The sequence below is a fragment of the Eptatretus burgeri genome, chromosome 9 (assembly GCF_056783735.1).
Source record: "Eptatretus burgeri isolate ZD-2024b chromosome 9, Ebu_testis_v1, whole genome shotgun sequence".
NCBI lineage: Eukaryota > Metazoa > Chordata > Myxini > Myxiniformes > Myxinidae > Eptatretus > Eptatretus burgeri.
Window position 1 is genome coordinate 8,159,352 of NC_140969.1, and position 19,960 is coordinate 8,179,311.

At 41.0% G+C, this 19,960-nt stretch overlaps 1 protein-coding gene across 4 annotated transcripts in view; it reads left to right on the top strand.

Annotated features, from left to right (window-relative positions):
* The window catches only part of LOC147019488 (protein EFR3 homolog B-like), a 108,301-nt gene that overhangs the window by 33,879 nt on the left and 54,462 nt on the right, over positions 1–19,960 (top strand). For all 4 annotated transcript variants that reach the window (XM_085894014.1, XM_085894013.1, XM_085894012.1 and 1 more), the window contains 5 exons: positions 2,488–2,638; positions 10,093–10,214; positions 10,445–10,594; positions 10,927–11,058; positions 11,166–11,244. In XM_085894014.1, the coding sequence (XP_085750140.1) occupies positions 2,488–2,638; positions 10,093–10,214; positions 10,445–10,594; positions 10,927–11,058; positions 11,166–11,244 (634 nt within the window). The remainder of the gene's footprint in view (positions 1–2,487; positions 2,639–10,092; positions 10,215–10,444; positions 10,595–10,926; positions 11,059–11,165; positions 11,245–19,960) is intronic.

Below are 19,960 nucleotides of genomic sequence, written 5' to 3' on the forward strand. Positions count from 1 at the left end.
TATATATATATATATATATATATATATATATATATATATATATATATATATATATATATATATATATATATATATATATATATTGTTGCGGTTGAGGAAATTCGCAAACCACCATTCAGATCCCGTAGGTGAGATATCTCTGTAAGTACATGTGTAGTTAGCCCCAAACCCGTTGTTTAGAGGGAATAAATGTCATTCATTCGGGCTGCGACCCTTTAAGATAGCCGTTTTTCTGTTCTATCTTTATTTTGAACCAACCACGTCTCAACCACCATCACGCAACAACCACCAACCGCAACGCCGCTTCACAACAACAACAACAACGCCAACAGCCACGACCTTTACCGTCACGGCTCGCTCTCGCAACCATCGCATCACTGCCATTCCAAGCGTCGCCATGGCCATCACCGCCACAATAAACCCTCCACCACCTTCGCCTCTCCTGCGGCCATTCCCGCACCGCTTGTGAACGCCGAGCATCAGGCTGTCCTGGCCTCGTGCGGGGCGCGCGCCGAGCAGCGGGTGCAAAAAGCGGCCTTTCCGAGGGGAAGTCGGATCAGGAATGATTCACGCCCACTTCCGATCCCTCCAATCATTAAGCGCGGGGCGATTTGGCCCCGCCTCCAGGCGCGTCGGAGTAGAATCGATATATGCAAATTCGCGGATCAGGAATGATTCACGCCCACTTTTCCTCCGTCCAATGGGCGAGCGTGGCTCCGCCCCCGAGCCCATCCTGATCCGAAAATCTGCATATGGGTTCTCCTGTCGCACTATAAAGCGCCGAGCGCGGGGCGAATTGAGTCAGTAGAGAGTTTCGGGCTCGGGCTCTATGTATATGTATATGTATATGTATATATATATATATATATATATGTATACATATACATATATATATATATATATATATATGTATATGTATATGTATATATATATATATATATATATGTATACATATACATATATATATATATATATATATATGTTGTTCGTCTTTCGGCTGCTCCTGTTAGGGGTCGCCACAGCGGATCATCCGTTATGATCCGCATACTGATTTGGCAGAGGTTTTACGCTGGATGCCCTTGCTGACGCAACCCTGGTCGCCTCTTACGACACAGGGATAAGGATTGGGTTTCGCCATGATTCTGGGCTGCCCTACACCCTCTCCTAGCGTGACCCAGCGCAGAGCTCCCGTCCTCAAGCGATCCTCCAACCTAAGCCTCTGAGTAGCCTGCTTTCAGGCGCACGCCACTACAACCGGTGAAAAAAAAAATATGTATGTGTGTGTGTATATATATATATATATATATATATATATATATATATATATATATATATATATATATATATATATATATATATATATATATATATATATATATATATATATATATCTCGAAGCATGTGGAGTGTGACGAGCACTCTACCAATCCCCATTGGACATTGTCCAATGGGTCTGGTGTGTGTGTGTAAAATATATTTTTAACAAGGAAGGGGAAATAACGTTGAGGTAGAAAGGTCATTACTTCGGAGGGGGGGGGGATATGTGGAACGATTAACGTGTTGTCAAAACAGAGAAGTTGCACACCAGCGAGCCGAGGAGTAGGCCTTGAGCAGCACGAAAACGAATTTGAAAGTACAGCACAACGAAGTAAGCTTTAACATGGAAAATTGGACGAACTCACAAACGGCAACACGGGGAAGAAAATGCAGCGGGAAACACGACGATCCGATTCGGGAAACATCGCTTCATTGAGGTGGAAACAGCAGCTTTTGATTCAGCCGACACTTGGAGCAAACCCCGAACCGAAAGACTTGTTTCCAAACGAGCATGATTTTTCTCATCGACTCGAGTCCTGCTCGTTAAATGTGAAAACAGTGGAACACACAAACAGCAAATCTCCTATTTATATTTAGCCCTCACTGATAATGTGTTCTAATAATATGAGCAAATATTATGGAATTATTATGGAGTGCTTATTTACTCAAATTGAAACTTCACCGTCAATTATTTACAATCCCATGTTATTTCCCTGCACCTGGGTTTTCCTCTGATTGGAGGCCCGTTCCCCAGCAGACACCCAGTTGAACGTCTCATTAATGTCTGATGATCACGCAACGTGTCGCTTTTGCGCTGCGGCACTGCTCCTGGTGGTGTCAGGGCAGTCCTCTCAACATTGCCTTTTGACAAGTTTCAGAAGTTCCACTTTTCGTGAACTTTGTATGTCAGGTCTATTGAGTGCTAAAATGTACACACGATCATTTGGCACCATACTTGCCCATCTCTGCCCTAAACTGTGTGAATGCAAATGCCTTGGAAGTGCAATTCTTCACATGACAAAAAAAAAACTGCAAATATTTTTTATCTTTATTTACTTCTGTGTGTAGATCCTGAGAAGTTCCAGGATCTCTTTTCCAAGAAAAGTTGTAAATTTCCCAAATGAGTTACAACACACGGTAATGGGAGCTGCCTGATTTCTGTGTCTACAGCTATGTGTTTATTGCTATGGAGGCTCTGGATCAACTCTTGATGGCCTGCCACTCGCAGAGGATCAATCTATTTGTGGAGAGCTTCACGAACATGGTGACCAAGCTTCTGGAATCAAATGAGCCTGAACTGCAAATCCTGGGAACAAACTCGGTGTGTGGCAATGCTTGTTTTTGAATTGATTTGGACACTGCACATTTATACACACCACTGAGCATGAATTATGACACTTAACGTGAAACGAGCAAGAGTAACCGCACCCAATGATGGGGGAAAATACATTAAGTAAATCTATCAATTTAAATTACTTGATGGACTTTAAAAAGGTTAATTGTGTTGCACTCTTGGTTTCTCTCAGAGCCAAACTCTGAGATACGTATACCACCCACCGCAAAATGGTGGTGCAACATTGGGTGGTGGAGGATAGATTTGTCTCAAATGAGGGCCAAATGTATCTCTTTTAAATTGTTACTCCATGAAGATTTGTATTAAATCTACTTTAATCCAGATGTTCATGTTGATTTTAAAGACTAATGGGAAGCGACAATACAGTGACTGACAATATTGCATCAAGAAAAGTGAAATGAAAATGTAAAATAACCAATTTGCAGCGTGGGCAGCGGCTGCCGTAAACGGGAGACCATCGCACGGATAGACACCACGGTTCGCAATATATGATATTTGGTATATATTTCAAAGGCACATCTGACCACTTTGTCATTGATGTTCGTGTACGTAGATTCTAATTTGCTGAAAGTGATGAAAGAATGCATGGTGCCACGGCAGGATTGAGAATTGAAATTGAGAAAAGAAATGGAAGCGGGGACGTATGAGGGGAAAAGGAGAGGTTGGTGTGTAGCGAGGGGAGAGAAAAGGGAAAGAAGGTTGGGCGGAGGTAGTTGGAGTAAAAGGAGGGGAATGAACGGATAGGTTTGAGGTAATATGTAATTGTTGATAGGGTGGTTTAAAGCTCTGCCACTTCTACATATGTAGTAATGGATGACTGTGCCCAGGTCATTTTTTTAGAGACTACTCATTGTAAATGACAAATGTAAGAGATTTTATTTTTTTTCTTCCTTTCTTTCTAGTGTCCAAGACTCAGGAGCACCATTGTTCATGTCAAGTGAAAAATAAGGACATTAAGAGACACCAATGTACTTGTATGCCTGGCGTTTGCTTAATGGTTATGGTGGTGGGCTTGGGATCCCAGGATCCTGAGTTCAAATCCCACTCAGCTGTTGAATTAATACCAGGTGTGGTTGACTCTGCCTGTCATCCTTCCGAGGTCGGCAAAGTGAGTGCCAGCTTGCTGGTTTCCTGTGTCGGAGTGATGACTCGTCCAGGATTGTACCCAATAGCCAAGGAGACTATTTAGGCAGCACCAACACTCTGCACCGAGTATGGTCCCAATGGATGGATGGATGGAATGTACTTGTACGTAAAATACAGTAATACTAGACAAAAGAACCGCCTTCTTGAGTCTGTATGATCGTACTTTTCCCTCCAGGGCCCTTCCCCTATAAGCCCCTATAAGCTCCTCTCACAACCACCCCTCTTACGTGCAGGTCATTTGTCTTTCTTTCTATCCTCTCCTCTTTCCAGTTCTTTCTTCTTGCACATGCTTGTTCATCTGTAGTTGTTTCCCTACCACCACACCTTTGGTAAATGTTAACTGTCTACCCTTCATCACCTTGCTCATCTGTGATCCCAGATGTTGTATACAAAAACAGACAGTTCAAGGCAATAAATTATTTATATTAATGCAGTTAATGTAACAACAACAACAATTAAAATTCCTGTGATCTTTCCTCCTTATGTTAACTAACCAAACTACGCATTTAATTCTGAGTAGTTTTTCAACCAAGAAAATTGAGCAGTGTTTGTTCTTTTAATTGAACTACTTGTCTTGATTGAGTGACATCACGAGCAGGCACACACACCCTCGGGGCGGAAGTACCTCTCTCGCCCTCTGAACGCGGATGGCTGCTGAGTGTTTGGGTAGTCAAATAAATGTAAAATTGTCAAGGATAGCACCGCAATCAATATCTTCATCACCAGGATGAGAAAGCGTGCAATAAAGATGCCGCACCATAATCACCAATATTGGAATCACCTCTGTGAGTGGTGAGGGAAAAATGAGGGAGGAAGGTGTGGGATAAAGATGTGATAACACTAGATATGAATAACGATGCTGGGAAAAACTGTCACACCCAATTGGTCAGTGCCGTGACCAATCGACGAGTGAATGTTGCTGACATAGCTACAGCCACACAACCTCTATTTATTATAGCAGATATATATATATATATATATATATATATATATATATATATATATATATATATATATATATATATATATATATATATATATATATATATGTGTTGTATCTATAGTCTAGGCTTGTGGAAGAACAATGAACACATCAGGACGTAACAGGACAAAAGGAACGGCATGGAGAGAGAGGGGAAACACAAACAGCAGAGTTGAAGGCTGTGCTGGAGGGATACTTGGACAAGCAATGGGTGTGGGGAGGAATGGGGTTGCAGGAAAGTAGAACGTGGATACAGAAGGATACTCACAGGATTGATGCATATGAAAACACCATTTTGAGAATTTCCCAGAAGATCCTGTGAAGGAAAACAACTTAAAACGAGCGCAAGTAGATTCATGGCAACTATCGTATGTGTTAGCACAAGTATAAACTACATTGGCATGGCTGGATTTAGATTTGTGGTGGGGGTGGGGGACCTGGGGCAAACTATTCGTGGGGGCTCCTGCCATCAAAATTTTATATAATTGGTTGGTTGAATGAATTGACCTGAAATATAAATCCTCTTCAAATTTCAAGTCAATCGGATGAAAATTGAGGATTTTAGAAATACCACCTAAGATGTTGACCTTTTGACATCAAACAATAGGCTTCTTCCTGATGACAGACTCTTCCATGTGGTGAAGTTTCGTTTGAAATTGTGACCTGCAGGCGATTGACAGACAAACTGACAGACAGAATAACAAAATTGACTGACCAATATACTGTCGTGGCCAAAAATATTGGCACCCTTGTACTTTTTTCAAATAACTCACAATTTTCTCAAAAAATAAGTTGAAATTGACTGAAATATTTTGTCTCCACAATTCTTTATTTCATTGTTAATTTTACAGAACCTTTCTTATTGATTCAGAACTTAACATATTCTTTTAAATCAGAAAATAAAAATAAATGGCATTGACACCCTCAATTTAATGTTTGATGGCACAGCCTTTTGGGCAAAATAACTGCAGTCAAGCACTTCCTCCAGCCATGAACGAGCTTCCTACACCTGTCTTCTGGCAGTTTGGCCACTATTATTGTGAAAACTGCTCCAGTTCTCCCAGATTTGAAGAGTGCCTTCTCCCAACTGCTGTTTTCAGATATCCCAACAGCTGTTCAATGGGATTTAGATCTGGAGTCATTGTTGACCACTTCAGAACGGTCCAGTGTTTTGTCTTGAACCATTCCTGGGTGCTTTTTGAAATGTCTTTGGGGTCATTCTCCTGCTGCATGGCCCATGACCTGTGACAGAGACCCAGCTTTCTGACGCTGGGTTGAACATTGAGCTCCAAAATGGCTTGGTAATCTCCTGATTTCATGATGCCATGCACACATTCAAGGCACCCAGTGCCAGTGGCATGACAGCAACCCCACAATATCAATGAACCTCCTCCATGTTTGACTGTTGGGAAGGTGTTCTTTTCTTTGAAGGCTTCATTTTGTTTTCTGTAAACAGAGATGATGTGCTTTACCAGAAAGCTCTAATTTGGTCTCATCTGTCCACAGGACATTCTCCCAGAAGGATTTTGGCTTTTTCAGGTGTGTTTTGGCAAACTCCAGTTGGGCTTTATTATGTCTCTCTCTCCCTCCTCCTTCTTCTTCTTCTTCTTCTTCCTCCTCCTCCTCCTCCTCCTCCTCCTCCTCCTCCTCTCTGTCTCTGTCTCTGTCTCTGTGTCCTTCTGGGTCTCCTACCATAGAAACCCCTGTCATTCAGTTGGTGATGGATGGTGCGAGTTGAAACTATCGTACCTTGTATCAGTTGATCGAGGTGCTTTCTCCACCATTCGAACAATCCTTCGCTGCAATCTTCGATCAAGTTTTCTCTTGCGGCCACGTCCAGAGAGGTTGGCAACAGTGCCATGGGCCTTAAACTTCCTGATAACATTGTGAGTCATGGACACAAGAACATCAAGGTCTGTGGAGGTGGATGTGTAGCCTTGAGATTGTCCATGCTTGGCTACAATCTTGTGTCTGACCTCCTCAGACAATTCTCTGGTTTTTTTCTTTCTTTTCTCCATGCTCATTGTGGTACAAACATTGACACAAAACAGCAGAATGACTCCTTTTCTCTATCAAACTGGTTGAATGGGTGATTTTTTTATATTGCAGGCACCTGCAACTCACCACAGGTGAGTTCAATTCCAAAGTAAAGGAGAATAACCTGCTTGAAATCTAATGATTTCTGACAACTTTTAAAAGGTGCCAATAATATTGTCTGGGCCGTTTTAGGAATTCTGTGTGGAATAAGGTAAGATATAGTATTTTTTTTCAGCTTTTTTGTTTTGTTCCACTGCAAACCAAAGAACTACATGTGTGGATACCAAAACACAGGGTGTCTCAAAAGTCACCTAGGGATTTAGAAATTAAATAACATTTGTTTTTAAAAGAATTTGATTATTTTTATGCCAAAAGAAAATTTACAAAATGGAGATAAATTTGCTTTATTTATGAAAAATGATGCAGCTTAGATGTCATCCATTTTCGGCTTCGCAGAGACGGGCTCTTTCGACAGCATTTTCCATAACAGCGGACAATAACTCTGGCTGCAGCCCTCGAATTTCTGCACAGATGTTGTCCTTGAGCTGTTGAATTGCATGGGGCTTATTGATGTAGACACGCTCCTTTAGGTAACCCTAAATAAAATAATCGGGAGGCGTCAAATCAGGAGAACGTGATGGCCAATAAATTTCTGAATTTCGCGAAATTATTCGGTGTCCAAAAATTTGCCTTAAAAGGTCTACCGTGGCTTATGCCATGTGGGCAGTGGCTCCATCTTGTTGAAACCACATCTCAGGTTTATCCTTCACTGCAGGACGCACAAAATTCTCGAACATAGCTCGATACCGCTCACTAGTGACCGTCGTTGCACTGCCATCCTCATTTTCAAAAACAATAAGGGCCGATAATCCTTTATAGTGGGGCAATTTAGCATAACAATTGTGCATTTTGTGAGGAAAGCACCAAATTTGGCATACTAGTAGTCTATCATATTATGAACAGATTTGGATATTGGGCCATCTCAAAATTTTTGATGGCAGTGGAAAATGTCCACCACGGCCATCAGCGGCTGAATTTGAGATGGCCCGATATCCAAATCTGTTCATAATATGTTAGGCTACTAGTGTGCCAAATTTGGTGTTTTCCTCACAAAATGCACAATTGTTATGCTATATTTAGCTAAGTTGCCCCACTATTATGACGTCACACCACACCAGACAGTGCATTTAAGAGGATGCAACTCACATTGATGAATAGCCCTAGGATTCTCTAATCCCCAGAACCTCCACTTCTGCTTATTCATAAAACCGTTCAAATGGAAATGAGCTTCATCGCTCATCAGTTTATGAACAAATTTGTTTTCTTCAATGACCAACCTCTGAATTTGGACTGAGTAATTTAAGCATTGTCGATGATCGGTCGGTTTCAACTTTTGCACCAATTGCACTTTGTATGGGTACAGGTGTAAATCGTTTCTTAGTTTGCGATACAGTGACATCCGAGACATCCCTAACTGGTCAGAACATCTGCAGATCGATGTTCCTGGTTCTTCTTGAACACTGTCCAGTACATGTTCACGATTAATCTGCGAACAGACTGAACGTGGTCTTCGAGATCGTGGCAAGTCACTTACTGACCCATATTGCTGTAAACGTTGAATCAACTGATGAATCATGAAATCTGAAGGTGGTTTTCTGGCATTGAAGTGTCAGCATTATGCTCTTTGGGTGAGAATAACTGATCGATGAAATTTAAAATAAAATTCCACGATTTTGGTTCTTTGCTCAGTTGTGAATTTTTCCATGGGAAATTTCCAAATGTTAGTTTAAATTCTGAAAAGAAAAGAAAAACAAATTATTTAAAAAACAAAATGTTATTTAATTTCTAAATCCCGAGGTGACTTTTGGGGCACCCTGTATTTATTAATTTCAACAATTTTCTGGAAGAAATGGTGCATTATTTGAAAAAAGTGCAAGGGTGCCAATATTTTTGGCCAAGACTGTCCTTGAAAAATCTTCGATTTTGCAAGTAACAAATGATTCATATATCGCAAACATTTCAATGTAGTATAATATACCATATACAATGTACATAATAAATGAACTTCAACAAACTGGGTTGACCTGCTTTCTGAGATGCAAATACTTGATCACTTGTGTTTACCTGAAAAAAAAAAAAATCAACTCGTGGCGTGCTAGGAAATAATTTTTAACATACAGTTGTGGCCAAACGTTCTGCAATACCTGAATAAAATTTGATTAAAAGTATCCATAAAAGGATTTGTTTACAGAAATGTTAAAATTTTAAAGGTCATTTTTATAGTGGGCCCTGTTTTGTGGGAACCCTGGGGTTAATGCCCTGTGTGTCTCCATCACCACCCCCCCCCTTATACCCCATCCTGTATGGCAGACAATAGTACCGGAAGTGATGGAAAAAAAACACCAATTATAATTGATTCAAGCATGAAGAGTGTCATCTTTGGTGGCTTCATCAGATCGGTTGAATTGACTAAATACAGGACAAATTGGAATCGGTGAAGCCTTAAGAGGCAATTTTTAGGTCGATTTCTTGAAGAGGTGTAGGGACAAAGTTATTGGCAATCAAAGGATATCCATCCATTGGGACCTTACTCTGTGTATAGCGTTGGTGCTGCCAAAGCAGTCTCCTTGGCTATTGGGTACAATCCTGGACAGGTCGCCATTCCGACACAGGATACCAGCAAGCTGGCACTCATTTTGCCGACCGCAGAAGGATGACGGACAGAGTCAACTCCACCTGGAATTAATTCAACAGCCGAGGGGGATTTGAACTCAGGATCCAAGGATCCCAAACCAACCACCCTATCCATTAAGCCAACACCAGGCATAAAGGATATGATGCATTTTAGAAGCCTCCTTATACTCTGTTAGTTCAGCAATGACTTTTTCGGGCATCCATGCGATAAGACGCTTGCTACCCTGTCCCCCCCCCCCCCGCTTCTCCTGGCAAAAGGCCATGGGTGTTTATTTATTCATTTATTTCTTTATTTTTCGGTGAAACCATCTCCTTACCTGGATGGTCATTGGCTCCCAAAGGGAGCTCACACGTCCTTTGTTAGGTTTTGTTTTTAGTCCTGTCAGGTGTCGCAGTCACTGTCCCCACTGGCAAACTGTTGAGGGGAGTCATTTTAGATTATAGCAAATATGGTGACTTCATGAAAACATCATCACATCATGAGAAGACATGCAGCTCATTCTTGGAATCATTTGAGCTTTGAATATAATTTTTCACAGCTTTGGCTTTTTTCTCGTTCCAGTTTGTGAAGTTTGCAAACATTGAAGAAGACACTCCCTGCTACCACCGTCGATATGACTTTTTTGTGTCCAAGTTCAGTTCCATGTGCCACTCCAACTGTGACAATGAAGAAGTGAACATGAAGTGTGTGCCTTCAGTGACCTTTTGTTTGTTTTGAGTTTTTACACTCTTGTGATGCAGTATTTTTCTGCCATCCATGAAATTGTTCACAAACCCTTTTCTTCTTTTTTTTGTGAACGATTCGTATAATTGCTTGAAATACATCCACACATTTGTAAATGACATTCAAAGATGTCTTGGCGTTTCATCATTGTAAACGATCATGGAGATTTTGTGACTTCCGGGCTTTGCAGGATCCGCCTGGCTGGAATCCGAGGCCTACAGGGAGTCGTGCGAAAGACGGTAAATGATGAGCTGCAGGCAACCATCTGGAACCCACAGCACATGAACAAGATCGTCCCATCATTACTCTTCAACATGCAGCAAACAGAGGAGGAACCTAGGTTTGTCTGTCTGTGGGTTTACATGGTTCTCTCTAATTCTGAGAGAAGTAATGGTGAGACAGTGGCGGGGTCAAAGTTTATTTGTTAATGGCGTAATACAAGTGAAGAAAATGGGGTCGTAAAGACCGTTATGATGGAAAGTATCCAAATTCTGAGTCAAGTTGTGCTACTCTTGGCCAAACATCGACGGTACTTGCAATGTACAAAGGTTTTGGTGTCTATCAAGTTTTTTTTAATGTTTTTTTTTCTGCAGAAATTTGGCAAACGTTGTCAAACCCTCCCGTTTTGCTCCAATTGTTTCATTTCCTTCTCTGTCCCTTTCTGCTCTGCAGCAACCTGCGGGCCTCAACTCTGGCAGAAAACGAGAGCGAGAGACCTTCAAGTTTAGCTGAAGTTTGCTTTCGGGAATTGCTCTCTCGTGCAGGTTATGGAACCCTCAAAAGCATTATTATGCCCACTTTGAAGTGAGTCTTGAGCACGTAGCACTCCATATAACCATGGTTCTTATATCTTTTGAACTGTTGACCCACCTATCAGTACCCTCATTTGTCTGACGGTGTGTTTGTGACAGTCACATGGATAATCATTCACACTGGGATCCTAATGCCTTTGCACTGCGCTCTTTCAAGATTATCATGTATTCTATCCAGGTAAGGATACAAATGTCAAAAGTTATTTGTTTATCCGGCTTGTGAAACGGTAAATAAATTTAGCTTTTCCAATTTCTTCAGGAGCAAAAAACAAAACAAACTGTCTGCTCTTTGTGTCTTTAAAATCAATCCTTGCCTATGTGAGTTAAGGCACTACATGTTATCCATGGAGGAAGTACCAAATGCTGTTGATTCTCAATCACTTTCAGGTAGCATTTCTTTGCTGAAGCAGAATTTTATTTTAAATCAAATAATTGTTCTTTGGAATGCTGCATGTGGCAGCTTGTAGGTGGCATCACTGGTCAGGAGTGTGGGTCTGCTGGCAATGTAGTGCATCCTACAGGGTAGAGAAGGACTTTTAAATAATTTGGCCAGGATGCTGCTGATAACTCTCCTCCACTACACAAATGACGCAATTCGTGGACTGCTGAAATCCTAAGGTGCATCGTGGCGTCGGGAACTTCCAGTCGAGACGCTGTATGCCATTATCTCTGAGACACGTGACAATTTTCCTTGCTGCTTTTTATTTATTTATTTTCGCCTGAAACATCGACATTTATGACTAACCAAAGTATTTCACCCTCAGTAGCGAAGGCGAGATGAGTTCCTTACCAACCTCAACTATTAATAGGCTTTAAAAATCAACAATTTTGCATATTTTGATGATTATGGAGGATGGTCGGTAGCTTGTAAAACTATCACTCGTAAAAGCACGCCGGCAGTTGAACACCCCTTCTATCAAGCTTAGCTTGTACAACTGGTGAACAAAAGAGATGATGCTGTTTAGCAGCATCATAATTGTTAAATAATATAAATTTATTAAATTATGGAAATAGATTCAATGTGCTATCAGGTTTGAAGTGCATCCAAATCGAAAAACATTCACGAAACATTTATCAGAATTTTTTTTTCTTTACATGCAATGTCAAGGCGAGCTAACACACATAACGTATAACAAGGAGAGCAGTAGACTAGAGGGGTGGGAGATGGAAGCACAAAACGGTGAGGAACTGGAACAGGGGATCTGTGGGAGAGAGGGATGGGGGCAGGGTACATTGGGTAAACAAGATGGACGTGACATGGACTTTCAGGTCCTTACACTTTCAGGAAGTCCAATGGAGTGCATGAGTGAAAATTGGGTGTTTGGATTAATTAAAACACTCCTTTTGAAGATAATTAACGGCCTTATTTAATTATATCCTATATCAGGCGCATCCTTGGATACAAATATAATAAGTATTTTTCAAAAACTGGTAATAAATAAATAAATATATTTTTTTCAATCCTCATTTTTGCAAATACTGCATGCCAGATCAGAACCAGCAGGTCACGAAACATAATATGTAATTGAGGAAATGGAAAAAAAAAAGAAAATGTGTGGTCGAGGAGCGTGACATAGTTTTGGGTTTTCCAAATTGAAGAAAGTTGAATTTTTTTTTAAAACGCACGTAAGAATGGAATATCACTGCCCAAAAACCATTCCTGTATGTTTGTACCATTTACTGATTAACTCGATACAAAACGGTCAACAATTATTTTCCAGCCCTGGAAATAAGCGTGATCATGATGTAATTGATGATATCACAGCTTTAAACTGGAACGGCACTCGGGAGAGTGCGTAGCTCCGTCAGGATGAACAGTTCACGCTGTGTATCCCACTGATGGGTCGGATCTGCATCCAGACCTGAACCAAAATCAAATCGGCTTGTACTTGTCATCTAACCAACTCGCCACGATGCTTTTCCGTTAAACCGTACATAACTTATTGATATAACCTGCTCACAGACACAGGGGTGAAAACAACTTAATGTCATGCACAACCTGGTGCAGGTAACCAATCTTCTTCCTAAATAGACCTTTTTATTGCCTTTGAGGGCTTTTTAGCTGATTTGGATGATTGAGGATATTACAGACATGATTGATCTTCAACAATTTGGTAATATGAAAGGACGTTCCTTTTGTAAGTAAGTGTTTGATTGTGTATGCAAGGTCCTCGGTAAACTGAGCTAATATGCAAATTTCAGTGAATTTTTATTTTTATTTTTTTAAAGACATTTGATTATATTAACCACATGGCTTCGGTTGAAAAGATTATTCAACTTGGAGTGAACCATGCCCATTATTTATAGGTTCCTATAACAGCGATCTCAGACAGTGCGATGCAATGGAGCTCCTTCTGATTCACATCAACTGTCCTGTGGAGTACTGCGGGCACAAAACTTTGGCCAATATTCATTTTCGTGATGGTCAATGACGCCGCTACTGCATACATCCACCAATGGAAATATGTTGTTAAAATATTGGAAAGAACAAGTCTTGCTGAAGCCACATTTGGACTCACTTGGTGAAGTTGTGGTGACAATGACATGATGCCTAAGCCGGCGAAACCTCTTGAACTAGTGATCAATGGAGTTTCCTTGGAGAAGCTTCAAAGTGTCATAATTCAGGACAATCTGAAGTGGAATCAACATGTTGAGCGCATGGTGAGCAATGTTTTAGATGTTTGTAACATCTTGTGTAAGCTCAAGAAGAATGGTCTATAAGTTGGAGATTTAGTAATGATCTACATTCTACAAGATGAATATTCTTCCCATCTTAGAATTTGGAGCACCTGTATGGAGTTCAGGTCTCACAATATCCCAAGAAGCAGATGTTGAGAGAGTCCAAAAGAGAGCTTTGTGAATGATCACCTCCCCAAATCATCTTCCCTATCTGTCCTTTCACATGCTTTCATTGTCACTTCCCATGCTGATTGTCGCATTAAACTTGTTGCCATACGGTCTGTACTACTTTGCAGTCTTCATCGCCACCGTTTTTCCTCAAACCCGACAATTGCTATCTCGAAGTAGTCTAAGAAACTAGAAACAAATTGATATACCGCAAACACGAACACAACGATACAAACAATCCCACATTCCAGTCCTTGTCCATTTGTTGAATATTAATATCTGAACTGTTTAAATTCTTCCTTTGTGTTTGAATCTAGGGCATTGTCTCTTAACCTGGGGAGGGGGGGGGGAGGCGTGAGCCCGGAGAAAAAAAGTAGGAATTTCTATAATTATTTTTGGAATTCTCTTAACAAGTGTTTGCATAATATCGTGATGAACATAAAAAACAAACAAAGGTATCGCCTTTAATTTTCCTTTTCTATTCGCGACTTGGCCTTCTATTTTCTGTATTAAAATTAATTTTAAAATTTAACATTTATTTAAATTTAATATTAAAATTTGTTTTATTTTAATTTTAATATAGAAAAAAATTTTTTTCACAGATTTGCAGTACCCATTTCAAACTAAATAATTCGCACTGAGTGCAAAAAGCCGAAGTATCTTGACGAATATATTCGATTTGGATTTGTGGGTGACACCCACAAAAGGGTGACAGAGGTACCCCAGTGTGTAATACGCTTCACGACTCTTGAGCAATGATGGCATGCGGCCCACACGCTTGGAACGCCACTTGAAGACGATGCATCCTGCTCTTGCTGCCAAACCCAAGGCATTCTTTGAAACAAAAAGTCAGTCCTTGAAGCAAGCTAAGATGGACAGCAGTGGAGCATTTCGGCAACAGACTTCAAAGGTTGTTGAGGCTTCCTATGAGATCGCCATGTTGGTTGCAAAGAGCAAAAAGAGCCATAACATTGGAGAGACTCTCATAAAACCAATTGTACTGCATGCAGCAGAGCTCGTTCTGGGGAAGGATAGTGCAAACAAGCTTTCCCAAATCTCTATCAAACGACACCGTCAAGGGAAGGATCGATGAAATGTCTCAAGACATCAAATATCAAGTTCTCGACCAAGTAAGAGCTTCTCCTGTATTTGCCATCCATTTGGACGAAACGACTGATGTTGCTCAGTGTTCTCAGCTACTGATGTATGCTTGTTTTGTGTCAGGTAATAGTGTAAAGGAGGAAATGCTCTTCTGCCATCCTATGGAAAGTTATACAACAGCAACAGATATTTTTCAAGTGGTATCAAACTTCTTCCAGGAAAATCAACTTCCGTGGGACTCACTGGTTGGGGTGTGTACTGATGGAGCTCCGGCCATGCTTGGTTTGCAATCTGGTTTAATAACAAGAGTGAAAGAAAAAAGTCCATCTGCTATAGGTACGCACTGTATCCTTCACTGTGAAGCCATAGCATCCAGAACTCTACCTGCTGAAATGAGGGATGTCATGAACCTGGCTATCAAGGTAATCAACTTCATCAAAGCTGGAGCCTTAAACGGTCATCTCTTCAAACAGGTCTGTGTGGATATGGATTCTGAACATCAAGCCTTGCTTTTCCACACAAACGTACGATGGCTTTCGAAGGGAAACGTGCTTGGACGGCTTTATGAACTACGACAAGAAGTGGCAACATTTCTAGATTCGCAGCAGAAAGCAGATCTCCAAGAGAAGTTCCAGTCTGAAGGATTTTTGCTATCTCTAGCTTACCTGGTGGACATCTTTGAAGCGCTGATTGCCATGAACCTCAAACTCCAAGGGAAAAACATCAACATAACCATGCACCATGACATCATTCGAGCCTTCATGGCCAAACTCGACCTCTGGAAATGCCGAATTCAGGATGGAAACACAGCCAGTTTTGCTAACTTGGATTCTGCTCTCATTCACAGTTACCTTGATTCTGAGTTAAAGAAACAAATAATTACTCATCTGACTGAATTGAAAGTAGAATTCATCAGATACTTTCCGGATATAGATGAGAAGCGCGAGGCCTGGAAATTCATTAGGAACCCATTTCAATGTGAAGTAGCTGATATTTCAGACAAAGTGCAAGAGGAGTTTCTTGAGTTAAAGTTCAACTCCATGGCTGAAGAAGACTTCAAAAAACTGGATCAAGAGACGTTCTGGGTCATGTACCTTCCTGTTTACCCTTTGATCTCACATCAAGCTCTTCGGATTCTGACAATGTTTGGATCAACGTATCTTTGTGAAGCTGCATTTTCCACGCTCGTTGCTGTCAAGACCAAGTACAGAAACGAGCTGAACGTTGAAGGGGACTTGCGTTGTGCTCTCTCTGGCATTCGACCACACATTCATGATCTGGTAACTAAGAAGCAATGTCAAGTATCTCATTAAATATGCTGTGTGTATGAGTGTTGCTTATGCAAAATTCTTTATTCAATAAAAAGACTAAAAACATACATTTTTATTTAGTTTTTTTCCTTTTAATTCAGGAGGGATTTTTAATCATTTGTTTGACGATGTGAGGGGGGGGGCGTGGAGGCAAGGACCAACTACTCGAGGGGGCGTGATGGTAAAAAGGTAAAGAACCACTGATCTAGGGTTTAAGTTGTCGTTCGTTAATTTGCAAAATATGAATCAAAATACATTTTAGCGAAAACATTTCATGATCAGTTCACCCAAAAGCTAAATCGAAGGCCCCACATTAATTAGATGATATGCCATTACTACATTTTAAAATGCAGCATAATTCAATATGGTCGACTTTGATGTGCGATTGCATCAAAATGTCTTCAGCTGTTCTCCATCTCCATCAGGTTAAACTTCCTTTTGTAACTTTTTTGCAACTTTTATTCACCGGTCCTTTTTTCGAACCACTTTTTCCAATGAATCCGTAACATATGTGAAGCAATCCACTCATAAAGAATGCGCGTGAATCACGTACGGGACAGTGTTTCTTAGAAGAAGAAGAAAAATTCCCCTTGCAAGGAACTTTGCCGCAGGAGGAGGCCATTGGGCCAATAAAAGCCACACGCTGGTGTTGCCAACTCGTCATTGATTTTATCTGTGCTCTATCCTTTTTTAAATGCTGAGCATCAAGCAATGAAACAGCTCGTACTGTAAGCCTGGTGTTGGCTTCGTGGTTAGGGTGGCGGCTTGGGATCCTAGGGTCCTGAGTTCAAGCCCCGTTGGCCGCTGAATTAAAAAAAAAAACACCAGGAGGTTGACTCAGCCTGTCATCCTTCCGAGGTCAGCAAAATGAGTACCAGTGTACTGGAAAGAGGGACACTGCATCAACAGCATAGCCGTGTCCTTACCAATGATGCAACCAGCAGACAGAGACAGACAGACTGTTTTTTTTTTTTTAAGTCTTTAGTACGACTCAGCTGGCGTCTGAACCACCGACCTCCCTACTCTAACCATTACACCACCAATACACATTTACATATTTGCGATGATTCACTCATAAGCGATCAACTCGAGGTATTTATTTCATCTGGCTCCAAAAGAACAGAGGAAGCAGTAGAAGAAGAAGAAGAAGAAGAAGAAGAAGAAGAAAAAGAATAATAAAGATACACAAACGTACAAAATAACAGCTCTAGTCCATGAAAATTAGACGTGAGTTGCCTTTTTGAAGATTGTCGGTTTGCAAATGTTCATCAATCACTTCATTCTGCACTGGAGAAGTGATTGATGAGAGCTTTGTCAGAGCATAAGGACCAGCAAACCACACAAGAGCTAGAATGGCACTCGGTAGAGTGCATACCTTCACCAGGTTGAACAGTTTACATTTTTTGTCCCACTGATGGGCCAGATCTGCATCCTGACCATTCGTCTTCATCACACACCAAAATCAAATGGGCTTGTTCTTTTCACCTACCCAACTCATGCACCAAATTTCATCATCTGTCCACAACTTTTTGAGATATCCTGCCATTCAGTACTGTATATCATTATTGGCTCCATCTCTCATTGGTGAAGAATCATTAAAAAAAAATTTCCATCCACTGAAGGAATTGGTGGATGGAGGTTATGCAGAGGTAACGATCGAATTAAAAATGCGTCACTTTGAAGATCATGTCAGCCTTGGTAATTATGCAAGTGTTTGTGCAGAATGGAAAATTGGTCGAACGAATTTTGTCCACACGTTATATAAACATGAATTTAAAAGAGGTTGTGTAATTTTTACATGATGATGCAATGGCAGATCTTTATCCTGTCCTGTTATCTGTGTATGAATTTATGTTTTTTGTTTACCTATGTCAATTGTTGACTGTGAATGAGGTTTTGGTGCAATTAATTTGACCAAGATAGCTCTGCACAACAGAATGAAATCCCACAACTCAGCACTGTTATTATGATTTCTATTAATGGTGAGGACAAACCTGATTTTGATACCGATGGTGCTTTTCACTGCTGGAGTCAAAGAAAGGAGCGCAGAGCTGTAAGACATGTAACCGAGTCAGAGTACAGGTGTTTTTTTTTTTTTTTGACGTCTCAAATAGAGTTCATGCCTGGTGTTGGCTTAATGGTTAGGTGGTGGGCTTGGGATCCTAGGGTCCTGAGTTCAAATCCCACTCGGCTGTTGAATTAATACCAGGTGGGGTTGACTCTGCCTGTCATCCTTCAGAGGTCAGAAAACTGAGTGCCAACTTGCTGGTATCCTGTGTCGGAGTGGCAACCTGCCCATGATTGTACCCAATAGCCAAGGAGACTGCTTCGGCAGCATCGATGCTCTGCACAGAGTATGGTCCCAATGGATGAATGGAAATAGAGTTCACTAGCCGTGCATTCCCATCGCCTCGCTGATGGGTTTAATCAAGAGACCGCCTGTTGCACTTCACAAACATATTTTTCACCGATCTTTGAGTCTCAATGAGGATGCAAAATGAAGTGAAAAGGGATCTTTGATAACATGTTTTTGTCGTCGTCGTTTTTGCTGTGTGCGTCATCATGGCTATGCTTGTTTATATTTTTATTTTTTTTTATCTTTTTGTATGCACTGTCGATGCTCAAATTATAACGAACACACATGTTTGTGTATTCCTTCCATGTACTTTTATATATTTTTTTATATATCTTTAAGAGGTATTGCTATATATAATTTTGTGTGCTCCTGTGTCCATCATGAATTATTACCCCCTTAGACCTTTTTATTTTTTTTTTATGCTGTGAACAAACTTTGGTACATCACGGGTACAAGCAGCCAGAATTATTTAATAATTTGAACCTGGGTTCAGGGATTTAAATCAAACTTGGTACAAGTATTATAATGATGTAATGTGGGTGGAGGCATATCTGCCGATGTCGAAGAGTGCTCTTCTAGTGTTTTTTTAATGCCGTGAACAAACTTCAGTACATCACGGGTGACGAAGGCTGTTGTGAAGTTTCATCAAAATTGTGTGTGTAGTTTTGGAGATGAAGATCCAAGTGTTTACTTACAGCCTGACTGACTGACTCACTGCTTGACTGCCTGACTGGTGGACACCATGCGATGCTAATACCTCCCTTGAACAATTTTTGTTGCAGGTGAGCTTTGTAAGCAATTTTGAATTTCATTTGTTGTTGTCCCTGGTCAGTTCTACTCGAACAGGCCCGCGGCACGGAGATAAGCCAATCGATCTCCCAGGAGCAACCCAGAGATCCCTCACATCTATGATGTCATGCTCTTGTCTAAGTGGAGCCAGGACCACGCAGTCTTCCATCGTGTGTGCGTGTGCGTGTGCGTGTGCGCGCGTGGCCAGGCGGAGGTTGCAGGTGTCGTCAGTGATGTCGTCGAGTCTGTGTTTGTAGTGTAAGAGCTGTGGGTGGTGTCTACAGCGGAGCTGTGCATTGTGAACGCAATCATACCTGGAGAGTAGTTGGTCTGTCTCATGGATGGGTGGGGGTTTACTGCCCAAGATACTGTTTGGGCCTCGTTTGTTGATTGGGTGATTGGGTTTATGGTGTTGTGGGTGTGAATGTGTATTTTTTTGTAGTTTCCGTTATTCATTGGGGGGATGTTTTGGAGGATGTCACTTTAGTGTC